We start from the raw sequence: 16,754 nt of genomic DNA, 5'->3' as shown, positions 1-16,754 counted from the left end.
GCTGGGAGTGCTGGTAGCATAGGGCCTGAGGAGGGAGTCTACATAGCCAGACAATCCTGCTGTCAGGGTGCCAATGCCTGAGATGATGGGGCATTCAGGATTTCCAGGTTTATTGATCTTCGGTAGCAGATAGAATGCCCCAGGTCGGGGTTCCAGGGGCGTGTCTGTGCGGATTTGTAAAAGTGATTTAGAAAGTGATTGCTTTCCGAGTTCTGAATTACTCCCTAAAGGACTCTTCCAGTATTTAGATTCTCACTGATGGAGTTAACATTTGTGGCTTGTCAACACTATTATTATTCTACATTTATATTATGGTAGCACGTAAAGGCCAATTAATTCTACTGTGTTAGGTGACTAGGCAACTAAAGATTTATACTCAGAGAACTACTCTTAAATGTATTACAGTATTTAAGCAGTAAATATAACGGGAATTTAACACTTGGGAACAGTACAATTAATGTGATAAGCCTCTGAAACTTTACTGATATGTAATTGAGCTTAAGTGAGTCTAACTGCTGTAGCTTACACATTTGTATATCGTGTAGCTCCTTCGGGTGTAAGTTAATTTATTTTTATTTAGTTATTCATCTAGATTTAAAATAATAAAGACCTCTATCCAAGGCTCAAGGCTGCTAAACCCAATTCATCATACAACAAATATAATTAAATTAAATCTCAGCAGCATTAAAATCCATTCCAAAGGAACTAGATTGTCCAGCCACCTGCCCCCTTCATCTAGGAAGCATACCCTCAGGCTTCTCCAGAGACCCTATCGAACAGGTGTCTTTTGTAGCATGCCCCAAAAGTCACCAGACTTGTGCTATTTCAGACCACAAGGGAGCCAGTTCCAGAGTCCCGCAATATCCTCACAGAGAATGCTCTACCAGCCTCTTTTATAATGAGGGGATGATTAAAGAATTATAAAATATGCCTTGTAGGCACTATTACGTGTAATCTGAAAAATATCCTTGCTCTTTCACTGGCTTCTTAGTTCTGCAATGTTAATTAGAGCATGTAGTGGACCAGTAGTCCTTCAGTTGAAAGCACTCAGTCAACAAAGAAGAAAAATAAAAGCAGAAGTTCTTTTTTGGTCTTAGAGTAAATACAGTTTTAAAGACTTAGCCTTGTCTTTACTTGTGCCTGTGTTAACACATGCACACATAGCAGAAAGATTCCTAAACCTCCATATGCAGAAAGAGCACAGGAATACAGGCCAGTGTATAAAAATTGAGCATTATAGTTCTAAAATATAATTAATATGAAAGATGTGGTCCGACCCATTAAATTATAGTACATTTAACTACACATACTGAGGTATTAGCATATAAATAACTTTGCTTTACACTTTTTAAGTACACTTTCTTTCCCATTTTTGAAGCCCCAGAAAGGGACTCTTAAACAGGACCAAAGCACACATTGCTATTTCTTGCAAGAGTAGAAAACCTCAACAGGGGAGATGTTTTTTACTCCTAAAGTGAAAGTTTAAAATAAGCTTTAAATTGAAAAGCTATTCTAAAAAGGGCACAAACATGCATACAATATTCTTTGCCACTTCTTGCTCCTACTTTAAAAAATAGAAATAAAACTCTTTAGCTTGATGATAAATTAAGAACATCTTTTGCTTTTTAGTCTGGAATTGAAAGCTCTTAAGTGCCACTATGCTGCCAAGTAATTACTTGTAAATGAATTCCTGGAGTTGGACCAGATGTTGTCACATCATATGGTGTAGTGTGACAGGGGGAAATAGAACCCAGAGACTGAGCAGAGATAGAAACGAAATAATAGTGTGGAGAAAAAAACCACTTAATTGTGCTCAACATTTTCTTTGTAATAGATGCCTTCCTTTCAAGTCACACTATGTAAAGCAGTTCACACATGCCATAGTCTTTGATAAAGGATCATAGGGGATGCAGACCACACTATACTTATCTATCATCTATGTGTTTTGATTTAGTTCCCTCTAGCATGTCAATATTTGCTGAGGAGAGAGAAAGCATAGATCACTGGCAGTAATAATCCATTTCCACAATGTCTCTGTGCTTAAGTCAGAGAAATTATTCTCACTTTTCCATCCCAACCTGCTGTCATTTTTTAATTCTCCGGGACAAATTCAGAGGCGATGCAGTACAAATTGGTATGTCCACCTTACTGGATATTATTAAGTGTCATTGTTACACACTGAAGAAGGTTGTAGAAGGAAAGTAACCAATAGGCAGGTGAGGTTGTAGAAGGAAAGTAACCAATAGGCAGGTGCAAAGAAGATGCAAGATGGGCAAGCCACAGTGTACTTTATCTTTCATCTTCTTGCTCTTGATAATTGTTTTTACTGCTACAATCCCAGCTTTCCACCTCAGCATACTGCTTGCATTCACAGTTTACACTGCCATTTACATCACCTTTAAGTATGGCTTTCTATTTGTTTGCATAACCAGGAACTTGGACTTACAGTAAGCCTTTGAAAAGGCTCTCACCAAAGGCTCTTAAGCAAAGTAAGCAGTCATGGGATAAGAAGGAAGATCCTCTCATGGATCAGTAACTGGTTAAAACACAGGAAATAAAGAGTAGGAATAAAAGGTCAGTTCTCAGAATGGAGAGAGGTAAGTGGTGGTGTCCCCCAGGGATCTGCACTGGGACCGGTGCTGTTCAATACATTCATAAATTATCTGGGAAAAGGGGTAAACAGTGAAGTGGCAAAATTTGTAGACAATACAAAATTGCTCAAGATAATTAAGTCCAAAGGTGACTGCAAAGAGTTACAAAGGGATCTTACAAAACTAAGTGACTGGACAACAAAATGGCAAATGAAATTAGGGGTTGATAAATACAAAGTAATGCACATTGGAGAACATAATCCCCAACTATATATACAAAATGATGGGATCTAAATTAGCTGTTAACACTCAAGAAAGAGCTCTTGGAGTTGTGAAAAAATCCACTCAATGTGCAGCAGCGGTCAGAAAAGCTAACAATGTTTGGAACCATTATGAAAGGGATGGATAAGAAGACAGAAAATATTGTAATGCTACTACAGGTCCAAAGCACACATTGCTATTTCTTGCAAGAGTAGAAAACTTCAACAGGGGAGATATTTTTTACTCCTGAAGTGAAATTTTAAAATAAGCTTTAAATTGAAAAGCTATTCTAAAAAGGGCACAAACACACACATAAAACTCTTTAGCAATAAAACTCTTTAGCTTGATAATAAATTAAGAACATCTTTTGCTTTTTAGTCTGAAATTCACAACTCTTAAGTGCTGCTATGGTGCCAAGTAATTACTTGTAAATGAATATGCTCACACCTTGAATACTGTGCAGTTCTGGTCACCCTATCTCAAAAAAGATATATTAGAATTGGAAAAGGTACAGAGAAGGACAACAAAAATGAAGAGGGGTATGGAACAGCTTCCATGTGAGGGGAGATTAAAAAAACTGGGACTGTTCAGCTTGGAAAAGAGACCACTAAGGGGCGATATGATAGAATTTTATAAAATAATGAATGAGAAAGTGGATAGGGAAGTGTTATTTACTCCTTCACATAACACAAGAACCAGGGGTCACCCAATGAAATTAAAAGGCAGCAGGTTTAAAGCAAACAAAATGAAGTACTTCTTCACACAACACACAATCAACCTGTGGAACTCATTGCCAGGGTATGATGTGAAGGGCAAAAGTATAATGGGATTCAAAAATAATTAGGTAAGTTCATGGAGGATAGGTCCATCAATGGCTATTAGCCAACATGGTCAGAGATGCAACCCGCTGCTCTGGGTGGCCCTACCCTCTAACTGCCAGACTGGGAGTGGATAACAGGGGATGGATGATTCAATGATTACCTGTTCTGTTGATTTCCTCTGAAGCACCTGACATTGGCCTCTGTTGGAAGACAGGATACTGAGCTAGATGGGCCATTGGCCTGACCCAGGAAGGCCATTCTTATGAACTGTGCGGGGAAAGTCTGTCTTACTTCACTTTTTACCCTTATAGGGACACCATCTTTTCAAGGTTCTGGAGTTGTTCTTGATTCTTCATTATCTCGTGGTCTTTCATCAGTTCATTTAACAGAGGAACAGACTCTACTAATGGTGGGCAGGGTTTATCTATGGTGTAAATTGGTGCATACTGCTACTCAGGGGTGAAAGTAATATTAAATTCTTATTGGCACAGGGGTCAGCTCCGGACCCTGGAAGGGGTGGGGCCTCGGGCGGAAGGGGTGGGATTGCAGACCCCCCCAGCCAGCCCATCCATGCTGCCTGGCCCACGCCGCCCGGGGCTCCAGCGGCGATTTAAAAGGGCCCACGGTTCTGGCCGCTGCTGTTGTAGTGGCAGCAGCACCTGGGAGCTCTGGGCCCTTTTAAATCACCGGCCCTAGGGCAGCTTCCCCTTTTTTTCCCCACCCCCTTCCCCGTTGGTGGCCTGGTGGGGCAAAAGGGGCAATGACTTTAAAGCGCTGCCGCAGCGCTTTAATATCGTTGCCCCTTTTGCTTCCCCTGTTGGCGGCCCTGCCGGTAGGATCCCTACCAACAGGGCCGCCAAAGTGGGTGTGCGGGGAACAGACAGTGACACTGAAGCGTTGCTGTGGCAGCGCTTTAATGTGGGCTGTGTAAGGGCCAGTACTGGCTTCTTACCAGTACACTGTACGGGCCCACTTTCACCCCTCCTGCTACTTAACTCTACGTCTAGCCATGTTTAGCTTTCTTTTATTGTAGTGACATAGACAGGAAGATAGCCACAGTGATATGAAGTCCACATACTGGATATTTATAATTGGGTTTTTTAAACTTATGCAAGAGAACTTTCTTTACAGGAACCAGAAAATGTTGGGTTTTTTCCTCGTTTGTTGGGCAGATCATCCAGCATTACTCATATTAGTTCCTTACTGTCAGATTCAGTGTTTGATATGCATTGTAGGGATTCAGGCCTTAGGCTGTCATTGGGAGTGTCATGAGGTGCAGCTCTCATCGCCAGACTGGCACCTCTTCCTGGTCATGCGAGGGACTAGCTCTAGGCTGACTGCCCTATCCACGATCTGCACACCAGCAATCTATCTTTGTTCCCGCCTACAGCTCCTCTTTCAGTTCCTAGAACTGTAGCATCCTCTTTGCGACTCAGCCCTCTGGTTAGGTCACCATCCGTGTTTTCCCCCTTCTGGGTGGGGATTATTTCTGTTCAACCATCGACCCACTTTCCTAGTGGTGGGAACCCCGACCCACCCACTACTCCGGGCCTCAGCCCAGGAACCCTGTAACTAGCAGCCTCCTGCTGCTCCTCTGTAACCTCCGTCAATGCTGCTATATTTTCTTGGGCCGCTTCCCCATGGCGCCAATACCTTCTTCACCCTCATCTCAGGGCACTCAGCTGCTCAGTCCCAGCAGCCAGCCAGGAGCTCCCACTTGCTTCCCTGGTCCTTGCTGCTCTGTCCAAGGAGTTTAGTTCTCTCAATCCTCCAGGGATGCAGTCCTTACTCCCTGGGCTCCCAGCAGCAGCTGCTCTCTACTCTGCCCTGCAGCTCCCTTTTATCTGAGCATGCTGGGCCCTGATTGGTTGCTCCCTAAAATGCCTCCCTGATTGGCTGTGCTTTCCGCAGCCCCTCTGGGCCTCTTGGAGTACTCACTTCCATTGCTACGTCTGGGTCAGGGCATGGCTAACCCCTTTTATGCCTGTCTGGGAGAGGCACCCCATCACAGGGACTGTGGAATTATTTGAGAAACATACTAAAAAAATTTAGTTCTTCAATATGGAGCAGCACTGCAAAATCTCGATCAATGTCCATTTCAAATGTGGGTGTTTGGCTCCAGTGTTTAAGTGCAGGTTCAGTGATTGTTTTTAGCAGTTTGACATATTTTTCTGGTCTTTACACAGTTTGTTTGTTCAGTACAAAATAAGAAAAGAGCACCCATTAATGGAATACTGTACTAGTTGTCTCCGATAGTCAGCACTGTGACACTGAAGCATATTCACTGCCTCTAGATGTTACATGGGTTTTGGATTTGAAGTCAAATGGAGTTCAGCGGTTGTTATAAATACACAGCTAGAATTTTAAATTGCTCTACTCTAGAAACCAGAGGTTAAAATAATAGCATTCGGTGAATACATAGCTGCAACATAGTTTATAAAACATGATTCAGTGCTTTGCCTAGTGACGGAGGTACGTTTTCCAGTTTGTTTATAATGGGAAAGCCCTTTGTATTAGTTTCAGGCTTGCAAATACGTGAGAGAGGTGCCTCATTGCGTCTGATCCAATACACATTGAAGTCAATGAGATGCTTTGCTTGCAATGGCAAGTGATTCATTTTAACTATGGTCTAAATCATGGCTTGAGCTCACGAAGTAGCATAGAGCCATACGCGGGCACAAGGACCTCCCTTGCATTCCTCCATCAGTTATTTGCACTACAGCCACTATATCGTCTCCTGGTGGGGGGAAAGGAGGAGCAGAGAGTTGGTTCCACACCATCCTTATGGTGCCCAGTGAGATAGTTACACCGTCACATCATGTGATGTACATTGGATCAGGTATAGACCCAGGAGCACTGGGGAGGGAGATTGTGACTCTGGAGCCATAATCTCACTCCTGGGCTGTTCCAGAGACAGCACAATAGTGCACTGCCCCTTACTCTGGGCAGTAATAAACTGCCCGTCTATTAAACACAAGGAAAGTAATGGAACTTCCAAACAACAGAAAACAAAACTGAGAATGCTGCATGCATGTTGGGTATGGTTCTGTATTTGAGTTGGTTTCAGAGTTTTTTAAATGTTCTACTGGTTTTGTTTCTCTCTCTTTCTCCTTTGTATTTCATATAGTTTATTATGCTGACGTACGTCTTCATGCTGGCCTGGCTAGGGGTCACAGCTTTCACCTCTCTGCCTGTTTACATGTACTTCAATCTGTGGACCATTTGCCGAAATACCACTTTAGTGGAAGGGGCTAATCTCTGCTTGGACCTTCGTCAGTTTGGTAGGTGAATGATGGATGTTCAATGTGAATTGAGACTTCAAACCCAGTTAAGAAAGCAGCCTTTTAGAAACATTTGTTGGGAATGTTGTCTGCAAATCCTTGATGCTTCCAAAATTTTTGCCTAACACCTTACAGGTTGGTACAGAATAAGTATTTAAATTGGTAAACAAACCAACAAAAAAGTGAGTCTATATTCTATTATTTCAATGGTGTGCAGATTTAAGGCACATCAGTTAAATTCATAGACATCACTAAAATTGGAGTTATTGCAAACACCACTGAAAATAGAGAAATCAAACAAAAAGACTGAGAGAAATTAAAAATATGAACTGGATATAAGAATATGACTGAGAGTCAACCAGGAAAAATGAAAATTGCTACATACATGGGAAACGATCTGAAACCCAGATATACAGTAGGAGGTGAGGGTACTGGAAAGCAGTAAAAAAGACTTACTGTAGGGTCAGCAGTAGACAGAAATTTAGCAATGAGCTTGCAGTGCAATACAGCATAAAAATGTAGTATTGATCTGTATACACAAAGGTACCACATATTAGGTTGGAAACTTCCACTACCCTGGTGATAATGGCTGTAGTGAGTCTGCAGCTGGAAAACTGCTCCCAATTCTGGTCAGCTTAGAAAGATGGCAACAAAGTGGAGCCTGTTCACAGATATGATAAAGGAGATGAGGGACATAAGTCATAAGGAGGAGTTAAGACTGAAATAAGGAAGAAGGCAGTGCTGAAGGGGGAAATGATAAACATCTCCTATTGTTAGAATGGTTAGATCACAAGGAGGGATAGGCATAGCTTTAAACTGAGTACATTCTTGCACCATTTCCCTGTCATGTCTCAGTATCCACCCTCTGACTGGGAGGAGGCAGGGGCGTGGCTCCTGTGCTTTGCAAAGAGAATGTCTGTACTCCGCCCGCCATAGTCTTTGCTTAGTCAATTCTAAGCCTCTTCCTGTAGCTTTTTTGTCTATCTGATAGCTTAGCAATAGAGGAAGAAAGAGTGGCTCAGTATCATACAGTCAACAGGCCTATGTCCTGATCTGGAAGAAGTGGATTTGATGAATTGTTCTTTTCTATTTCTGACTTCTATGATGCAATAACAGCTAGTCTTCTTACTTTGTTCCCCAGAAGATAAGAGATCTGAGAGCCATTTAAAGGTCAATGCTTATCTCTGGAAATGCTGTATGGGGCTTTTGTTTTGCTAATGTTTGCATCTGTATTTTATTTATATAATCTTTACAGTTTCCATCTGGTTTGCAAGTCCTGCAAAAAACCTACCGATCCCCTACAGGGAAGACAACATTACTATTTCCCACAGTAACACAGTAGTTTTCAACAGGCTAATCTATGATTTAGTATCTTGTCACGTGCCAAAGTGAACAGTACAGCAGCTTCTTGTTTCCCTTACTGTAAGCAGCTGCATTCATTATCAACAGATGATTAAGCATACCTCTGGGTAACATACTTTTATAGCCTCTAACAGACGCTTTGCACCAGGCAAGCAAATTTGGATCCTGATCCTCGCATGTTCCTCAGCATAAGGACAGAGAATGTTTTTAAATTTGCCAACAGGCCTAGTATGTGCACTGGCTGAAAGTTGTTTTCTAATATTTGAATACCCTGTTGGTTGGAATTAATAAAATCCAAAATGAAAATATAAAAAATGGATTGAGGAATGATTGTGTGTTGCTTCCATTCATACTGTTACCAAAAGGGTAACATGTCAGCTTTATGACAATGAGAGAGACCAATTGAAGACCTAAGAGTTGTGTCAAATATGAGCCACAGTTGCTTTATTCTACTTAACATCCAAGAATTTGGATTCCTCAGCTCCTTTGAAGAAAACTACTGAATGCTTTGAATACTAAATCTAGTGAATATTTTATGTGTTTCAGGAATTGTAACTATTGGAGAGGAAAAGAAGATTTGCACCATGTCTGAAAATTTCCTGAGGATGTGTGAATCTACTGAGGTGAGTAAATGGGCTAAGTTTGATGGGGTTTTTTGCCAAATCCATAACCGTCATTTTATTAGGAAGTAACTGGCATATATGGTTTTCTCCAACACTTACCTCCTTAATTGTAGACAAAGTGATAGAGTGAAGGCACAAGGGAAAAAATATAGTCCTTTTCCTTTCCCCTAGAAAACATCTCCCATCAACATAGTTTCTTCAACCATAATTTTTGTAATTACATTTTGATTTTTTGATTTAAAAAAACAAGATTCCATTAAACCTGTAACTTTTAATTTGAGATTTTACTGAGGGTTAATGCATCGGCTACATGGTGAGAAGAAATTATGAAAAACATTATTGTCCTTATATTTAGGAAAAAAGAGAGTACAGGGAGTTGGAAGAAATTATGGTTATATTGTAACAGAACAGTAATGTTTTTAAACTCATTGGACCATTTTTTCCCACTGATGTAGGAGTCTATAACTCCCATGACTTTGATGGAGCTACACACTTTGTATTTTTTTCCATAAAGAAAGACTATATATTTTAGTTCCGATTATTATTTTTCTTAATTTAGATCAAAGAAAACAACGTTAACATACAAAAGTAATATCTCCATAAATGAACACACTGGCTAAAATCCTGGCCCTTCTGAAATCAAAGGGAGTTTTGTCATTGGCTTTCATGGGCCAGGATTTCACCCCAGTGCATATAAATCTCCTTGGTTACAGACTGCAGCAACTTTGAAAACAAAATGGCTGGAGTTTCTGCACCCACACTGAGTTCTTAGACATTTTCAAGTGCAGTACCCTGAAAATAAAAGCACTGTAGTTTCATATCTACGTACACCATGCCAGCAGTGAATTTGGTCGAAAATTTTACTGAATCGTTAACTTCTGCAGAACAATGGCAGGGGGAAAGTAGTCGTTTGCTCTGTCAGATGCCGGCTTTTTGGTTTCTATGTAGAGTTACTACTATGAAATTTGTTTTCTTTGTCCCCCTTTACAGCTAAACATGACATTCCATTTGTTCATTGTGGCACTTGCTGGAGCTGGAGCAGCAGTCATTGCTATGGTAAGCTACTGGGGACACTGCCCCTGAACATACAGCCACATCTAAATCACTGACATATCCTGTTTATACATTACTGTCAGCAGTAGAATTAGTAGCTGAAAAATACATTCGATTACTACTAGACAAAATAAGGCATATGAATTTAAAGGGATACTGTTAACTATTTTTTTTAATTACTAATTTAAAATGCTATTTTATGTTAAATCCTCCTTTAAACAGCCTATCCTGATTTGTTAATATTGAAATTCCTGTAAGTATCTGTTCCTCTGCTATGTTTAGAAGGATCTTTTGGGCAAACCGCAGGGCAATCCCACCAAACTTTTTCCTCCTCGTGCCCTCCTCTGTGTGCACATGCCTGCCTACTGTCTCTTCATGTTCATTTTCAGCTGTGCTGCTGATGTTAAAATGACAAACATCCTTTTGCAGAGATTGAGGAAGAGCTTGAGCTCTTAGATTTTATCCAGGAGGAAATGTTGCCATTTTTGCCAATGAACATTGTTTATTGCTATGAACATGGTAGCATTTTCAAAAAATATAACACTAGATTGACCAAAATTATGTCTACAGTGTGTTGTTTTTGTCATGAAATATATGTGTGTGTGCTATATCCCTTGCCCTGCATCTGTTGTGACTATTTAAATTGTAAAGTCTTTGGATTGGGGACCGTTTGCTACTCTGTGTCTGTACAGTGTTAAGCACCATTCGCGGCTGGCCCCTACGTACCACTGTAATAAATATGATTTAGAATTAGGTTTGGGAGAATTCAATTTTTATCTTTTTAGAATTTTGACGGATAATATCAATGTTTATTTTTAAGCATTTTTAAAGATATTTATTCATTTAAAAGTTCACAGTTGGAGAACGTATGAGGGAGCAGAGAAAGTGGCTAGGCCAGACAATAATTATTTAATGACAGTAGACACTGAGATTCAAAAAGTTAAAGCTTTATAACTGTTAAATCACAAACTGTCAACATCACAGTCAAAATATACATGTAAAGTAAATTGCCTTAAATCAAACTCTAAAGTAAAGTAAGAGAAATGCTGCTTGAAAATTTATTAATCTGTAAATTTTCATTATTATCTATGGAAATATTTTTTGTCAGTGTGTGCGTGAGATCGACATTTACTGATAAAAATCTAATCCTTCCAAGCCTATTAATAATAATGCTTTTTGGGGGATTATTTTTTCACCTATGAAAACTGTTTCACTTACACCAAACAAGCCACAAAACTACTGTTCATCGTTACAAATTGAAGATGTAGTTTTTAAAATGTTTTACTATCTGCTACACCTTTATACTGGGCAAAGAGAGAAAGCGGGGCATGGTCAAGCGGACTGAACTAGTAGCCCTGTTGCACAAATCAACTTCTGTGCCTCAGTTTCTACATCTACAATACAGCTACCTCTGCTACTGTGACAGAGTAGCAAGAAGATGAATTAATGTCTAAAAATTATATTTAATTGCTTCAAGATGAAAAGTACTGTGTAAGTAGAATGATCAGTACTTTATATTACATTAATTGATTAACTCTCAGCTCTTCCAAAAGCAGATTTTTCTTCATCAAGAAGAAATACTAATGCTATAACATTTTAAAGAGAAAATTATGTTTCCACTGCATGGCTGATCTCAGCTATATTCTCTTGTGATGGGAAATTCGTGAAAGGATCATTGGTTCAAATAAGCATTTAAAAGTTCAACTAACAAACACTTAGCACTTGCGTATCATTTAATATTTTTCAAAGCACTGTTAACTAATTCATCCTTACAACACACCTAAGAAGTAGTATTCTGAGGCTGCACAGTGATTTTGTGGTAGAGAAGGTTTTGAACTTAGGAGTTTTTGGCTCTCAGCCTTTATACTCAGTTCCTTAGAGACAATGCTGCTTTATCCAAACCACCAATTTTGCCCTATTGGTGATCCTCATTCAGACTCCCCTGCTTGCATAAAACAAGCTTCAAATCTCCACTCGTTCTGTGGTGGCAGGAGCCAGAGTGAAGGCTATTTTACCTTCAGCCCCATAGTACATATCTTTATGTAAAAGGGCAGATGTCCCATAGGCATGCAATATAGACTGAGGAATAAATAGAAAGGAAGGCACAGAGCGACTCCAAACCTAGGAATGACAGGGCATCAGTGGGGTCTTATAGAAAGACTGTGAGGCCCCACACAGCAAAATAGTCTCAGTGATAGTTGGGGATGTATCTGACTCTGAAATAAAGTTCAGGTTATGTCTGGGGAGTGGATGCCTTCTCAGTCCTTCTCTTGCCCAAACCAATTTAACCATCTCTGATAATAGCCCCTCTATGCTAATATGTCAATCACACAGAACACATACCACTTCTGAATTAGTTACTCCCGTCACATAACTTTCAAGTATGACTGCTTCTAATGTTTCTTTAAAAACCGCTTTTCTGAGTAAGACAGTTTAGGCAGGTTGCCGTTTTGGTAATCCCCTGAATTATAACCACAGCTTGAGCACAGTCCATTTACAATTACACACTGAGACAGCAGCACAGCAGATTGCACAGAATTTATAAGGGAGTGTGTCTCCGATTTTTTCTTGTGTAGTTTGCTCAGCAGCAAAATGATTATTTACACTTACACTAATAGTTCCATTGTTAGGCTCCAGAGTAAACATCTAATTGAAATGTATTAGGAAAGCTCACAATTTTCTTAGAGTTATTCTCAGGCTGTTGACAGATTCAAGACAATATAATTACATCAGTTTATACTTGGCTCACACTTTGAAGGTTTTCTTCACAGACATAAAGGATTTAAATAGGGTTGTTGGTTTTTTAACATGAAAGATTAGATGCTGGAGCACAAGGCAGTCACTATCAGGAAAAAGTAGCAGCTCAGTGAACTGCTGCAGACAAACCCTACTGGAACCCAAAGTGACAGCAGGTATTTCCAGAAAGATTTGATTCAGCTTGGGGAAAAAAGAATTAACTAAGTATTCTTCCCTCACCACTTTGCCAAAGAAGTATTATTTTATCTATGGCCAATAATTTCAAGTTAAATTTGTGGACAGAGCACTCTAATTAACTGGAGAAAGCTTTAATATATTCAATAGAGAAGATCATTTATTTTCTGACATTTGATTCATTAACTAAGTAGCTATTTAAAGCAAGTGAACGCATTGTTTGCTTCTGTCCTAGAATTTTTAATTTCGCTAAAGTAGTTATAGTAAGAAAAGATGGAAATAATTTTTAAGAGCTAGGCGATATGACAAAGAAGGTGAGGGAAGGGGAGCATTTCTGATGACAAATTATTTTAAGAGAAGATGAGAGTATTTAAACTGTTTAGATATTTCTGCAAAGACTGATAGAGGTTTCCAGGTGCCAGTAAAAGAGATGATAGGCTAAATTATCAGTAACTTAAGTGGGTCCTCTAAAGGGGGGGGATATAGGGTGTCGAGAGCCCCTCCCCTAAAATGCAGTGGGCAGAAAGGAACGATAATAGGTTGCCAGTACTCCAGAGGTGATAAGGGAAGGTGGCTAGTGTGGACCACAGTTCTTCGCAGCCCATTGGGGTGTGTTGTGGTAGTGTGGGTGCTTGGTTTATTCCATACCCTACGTACATTGGCATGTGTAGCTACTGTCACTTTTAAGCACCCATATAGCTCAACAATACTGGAACATTATCATAGCTTTTTTACTCCAGGACCCCTGCTCAGCAGATTCTTCCTCTGCCACTTCTATCATTGCTTGGCTAAGAGAGCCCATTTGCATTTATTCTTGTCTGCCATTCCATGTTCATGCTTACTTTGTATTCATTGAGCTAATTTTGGTTTTTTTTTTTAATTACTCAGTAAATTGTACCATGAACCATTATTTCCATAGACATCAGTGCATGCAATCATGGCAGTTGTAGAGAGATGTATTCGTTGCATCATATTAGTTATAGATAATGCACTTTTGGACCACTATTACGTGCAGCTGTTCAGATAGAAAATTAAGACTACCAAAAGCTAAGCACACGGTAAAATTCTGGCTGCAGATAGGCACATAAGGCTTCAATGGGAACTGCATGCATGTATCCGAGGACAGAATTTGGTCTATACATTGAAGGTAGTACAGAAGCTTTGAAGTGACACCAAATGACAAATTCTGCTCTCAGATACACTCATGCCACTGCATTATTATGTGTTTTGTTCATGAAGCATAGGTTTCCATTGCATGGTTGCTCCTGGGTGTAAATGAGGGAGTGAGCTCTTCTTCCCTGTCCTTCAGGCAGGTGGTGATACAGGAAGTTTTGCATCTAACTTCTAAGCTCTGTGCTGGCAGAATCCCAAGTTGTTTCCTGCCTCATGTTGAAGGAGCAGATGGTCTCCTGCTTGAATTTAAGACACCATCCTGAGTTCTTTTCAGCCTTCCTTAAGGCTTGTTTATACAGTGGTTGAGTCCAAACCAACAGGGTGTAAATTCTAGTGTGCACTACCATGTTGCACACTAACTGCCCATCCTATTTCAGACAGTACCACTTTAACACGCACTAGGGATCCTTTTAGTGCATGCCAGTAGGATCCACTTGGGCCAGTTAGCGTGCAACATGCTAGTGTGCACTAGAATTTACACCACACTGGTGTGGACTAAAGCAGTTTGTAGTCAAATTCTTAATCTTCCGTGTGGAAAAGTAGAAGAAGAGGTCAGCCAGCAACAAGAAGCTTCACCCTGGATGCAACCCCATTATCCAGCCCACTATTGTGGACCCTAGATGCACGCGGAAAGGTGGTTGTGGTGAGGAAATCCTTGCAGTCTCAAGGAATAAAGCTCTCAGTTCCTAGTCCTGATTGTTCATGCAGTATTGGACTTCAAACCTGTCGCTTAGTCCAGGACTGAGTATTGGCTTTCCTGATCTTAAGTCCCATGTATTTTGGGGTTAAACTATTATTCTAAATATGTGCTAGCAAAGCCAAAACAACAGAAACAGACCTTTGGTCCTAATTTTGCCCTCAAGTCACTCACGTGGCTTCCCTTGACTTCACTGGACCTCTGATGCATGTGTCCAAAAGGCAACGTTTGGCCCTCAGGCATTGAGCAGTAACTGCAGATTTTGAAGTATTGGAAAATTAAACTAATTTATGTTTTTTCCAAAAAACTGATGGCAAATTGCATCTTGGATGCCGTTTTCTGGGGAAATACGAATTTTAGGAACTGTTTTAGCTGAAAATATTTAATCTCCCTCCTGAATTGGGAAAATGAATCTGAAAGTACATATTTTATTTATTTGCAGTGGTAATTTTTTTAAACACCAAAGAGTCCATGTTAGCAATATGCCATGTAGAATGATCTGTGACTAGGGCTGTCAAGCAATTAAAAAAATTAATCGTGATTAATCACACTGTTAAACAATAATAGAATACCATTTATTTAAATATTTTTGGATGTTTTCTACATTTTCAAATATATTGATTTCAATTACAACACAGAATACAAAGTGTACAGTGCTCACTTTGTATTTATTTTTGATTACAACCCAATACAAGTACTGTAGTGCAATCTATCATGAAAGTTGAACTTACAAATGTAGAATTATGTACAAAAAATAACTGCATTCAAAAATAAAACAATATAAAACTTTAGAACCTACAAGTCCACTCAGTCCTACTTCAACCAATCACTCAGACAAACAAGTTTGGTTACAATTTACAGGCGATAATGCTGCCCACGTCTTGTTTACAATGTCACCTGAAAGTGAGAACAGGTTTTCACATGGCACTGTTGTAGCTGGCATCGCAAGATATTTACGTGCCAGATGCACTAACGATTCATATGTCCCTTCATGCTTCAACCACCATTCCAGAGGACATGAATCCATGCTGATGATGGGTTCTGCTCAATAACGATCCAAAGTAGAGCAGACCAATGCATGTTCATTTTCGTCAGATACCACCAGCAGAAGGTTGATTTTCTTTTTTAGTGGTTTGGGTTCTGTAGTTTCCGCATCGGAATGTTACTCTTTTAAGACATCTGAAAGCATTCTCCACACTTCATCCCTCTCAGATTTTGGAAGGCACTTCAGATTCGTAAACCTTGGGTCGAGTGCTGTATCTATCTTTGGAAATCTCACATTGGTACCTGCTTTGCATGTTTTCAAATCTGCTGTGAAAGTGTTCTTAAAACGAACATGTGCTGCGTCGTCATCCGAGACTCCTATAACGTGAAATTCTTCCTCAAGGAGTTCAGTCACAAATTTATTCAATGCATTATTTTTTTAATGAGCATCATCATCATGGAAGTATGTCCTCTGGAATGGTGGCCAAAGCATGAAGGGGCATATGAATGTTTAGCATATCTGGCATGTAAATACCTTGCAACGCTGGCTACAAAAATGCCATGCGAACACCTGTTCTCACTTTCAGGTGACATTGTAAATAAAAAGCAGTCAGCAGTATGTCCCGTAAATGTAAACAAACTTGTTTGTCTTAGTGATTGGCTGAACAAGAAGTAGGACTGAGTGGACTTGTAGAATATAAAGTTTTACATTGTTTTGTTTTTGAATGCAGTTATGTAACAAAAAAAATTACATTTGTAAGTTACACTTTCACAATAGAGATTGCACTACAGTACTTGTATGAGGTGAATTGAAAAATAGTATTTCTTTTGTTTATCATTTTTACAGTGCAAATATTTGTAATAAAAATAATAATATAAAGTGAGCACTGAACACTTTGTATTCTGTGTTGTAATAGAAATCAATATATTTGAAAATGTAGAAAAACATCCAAAATATTTAATAAATTTCAATTGGT

At 39.6% G+C, this 16,754-nt stretch overlaps 1 protein-coding gene across 3 annotated transcripts in view; it reads left to right on the top strand.

The window, feature by feature from the left end:
- GPM6A (glycoprotein M6A) overlaps positions 1-16,754 on the top strand; it is a 333,975-nt gene that overhangs the window by 308,649 nt on the left and 8,572 nt on the right. For all 3 annotated transcript variants that reach the window (XM_037897560.2, XM_007067068.4, XM_043546010.1), the window contains 3 exons: positions 6,801-6,954; positions 8,863-8,939; positions 9,930-9,995. In XM_037897560.2, the coding sequence (XP_037753488.1) occupies positions 6,801-6,954; positions 8,863-8,939; positions 9,930-9,995 (297 nt within the window). The remainder of the gene's footprint in view (positions 1-6,800; positions 6,955-8,862; positions 8,940-9,929; positions 9,996-16,754) is intronic.

The sequence above is a fragment of the Chelonia mydas genome, chromosome 4, assembly GCF_015237465.2.
Source record: "Chelonia mydas isolate rCheMyd1 chromosome 4, rCheMyd1.pri.v2, whole genome shotgun sequence".
In the NCBI taxonomy this organism is placed as follows: Eukaryota; Metazoa; Chordata; order Testudines; family Cheloniidae; genus Chelonia; species Chelonia mydas.
The sequence above is the reverse complement of the archived record's forward strand: the minus strand, read 5'-3'. Positions and strand labels throughout refer to the sequence as shown.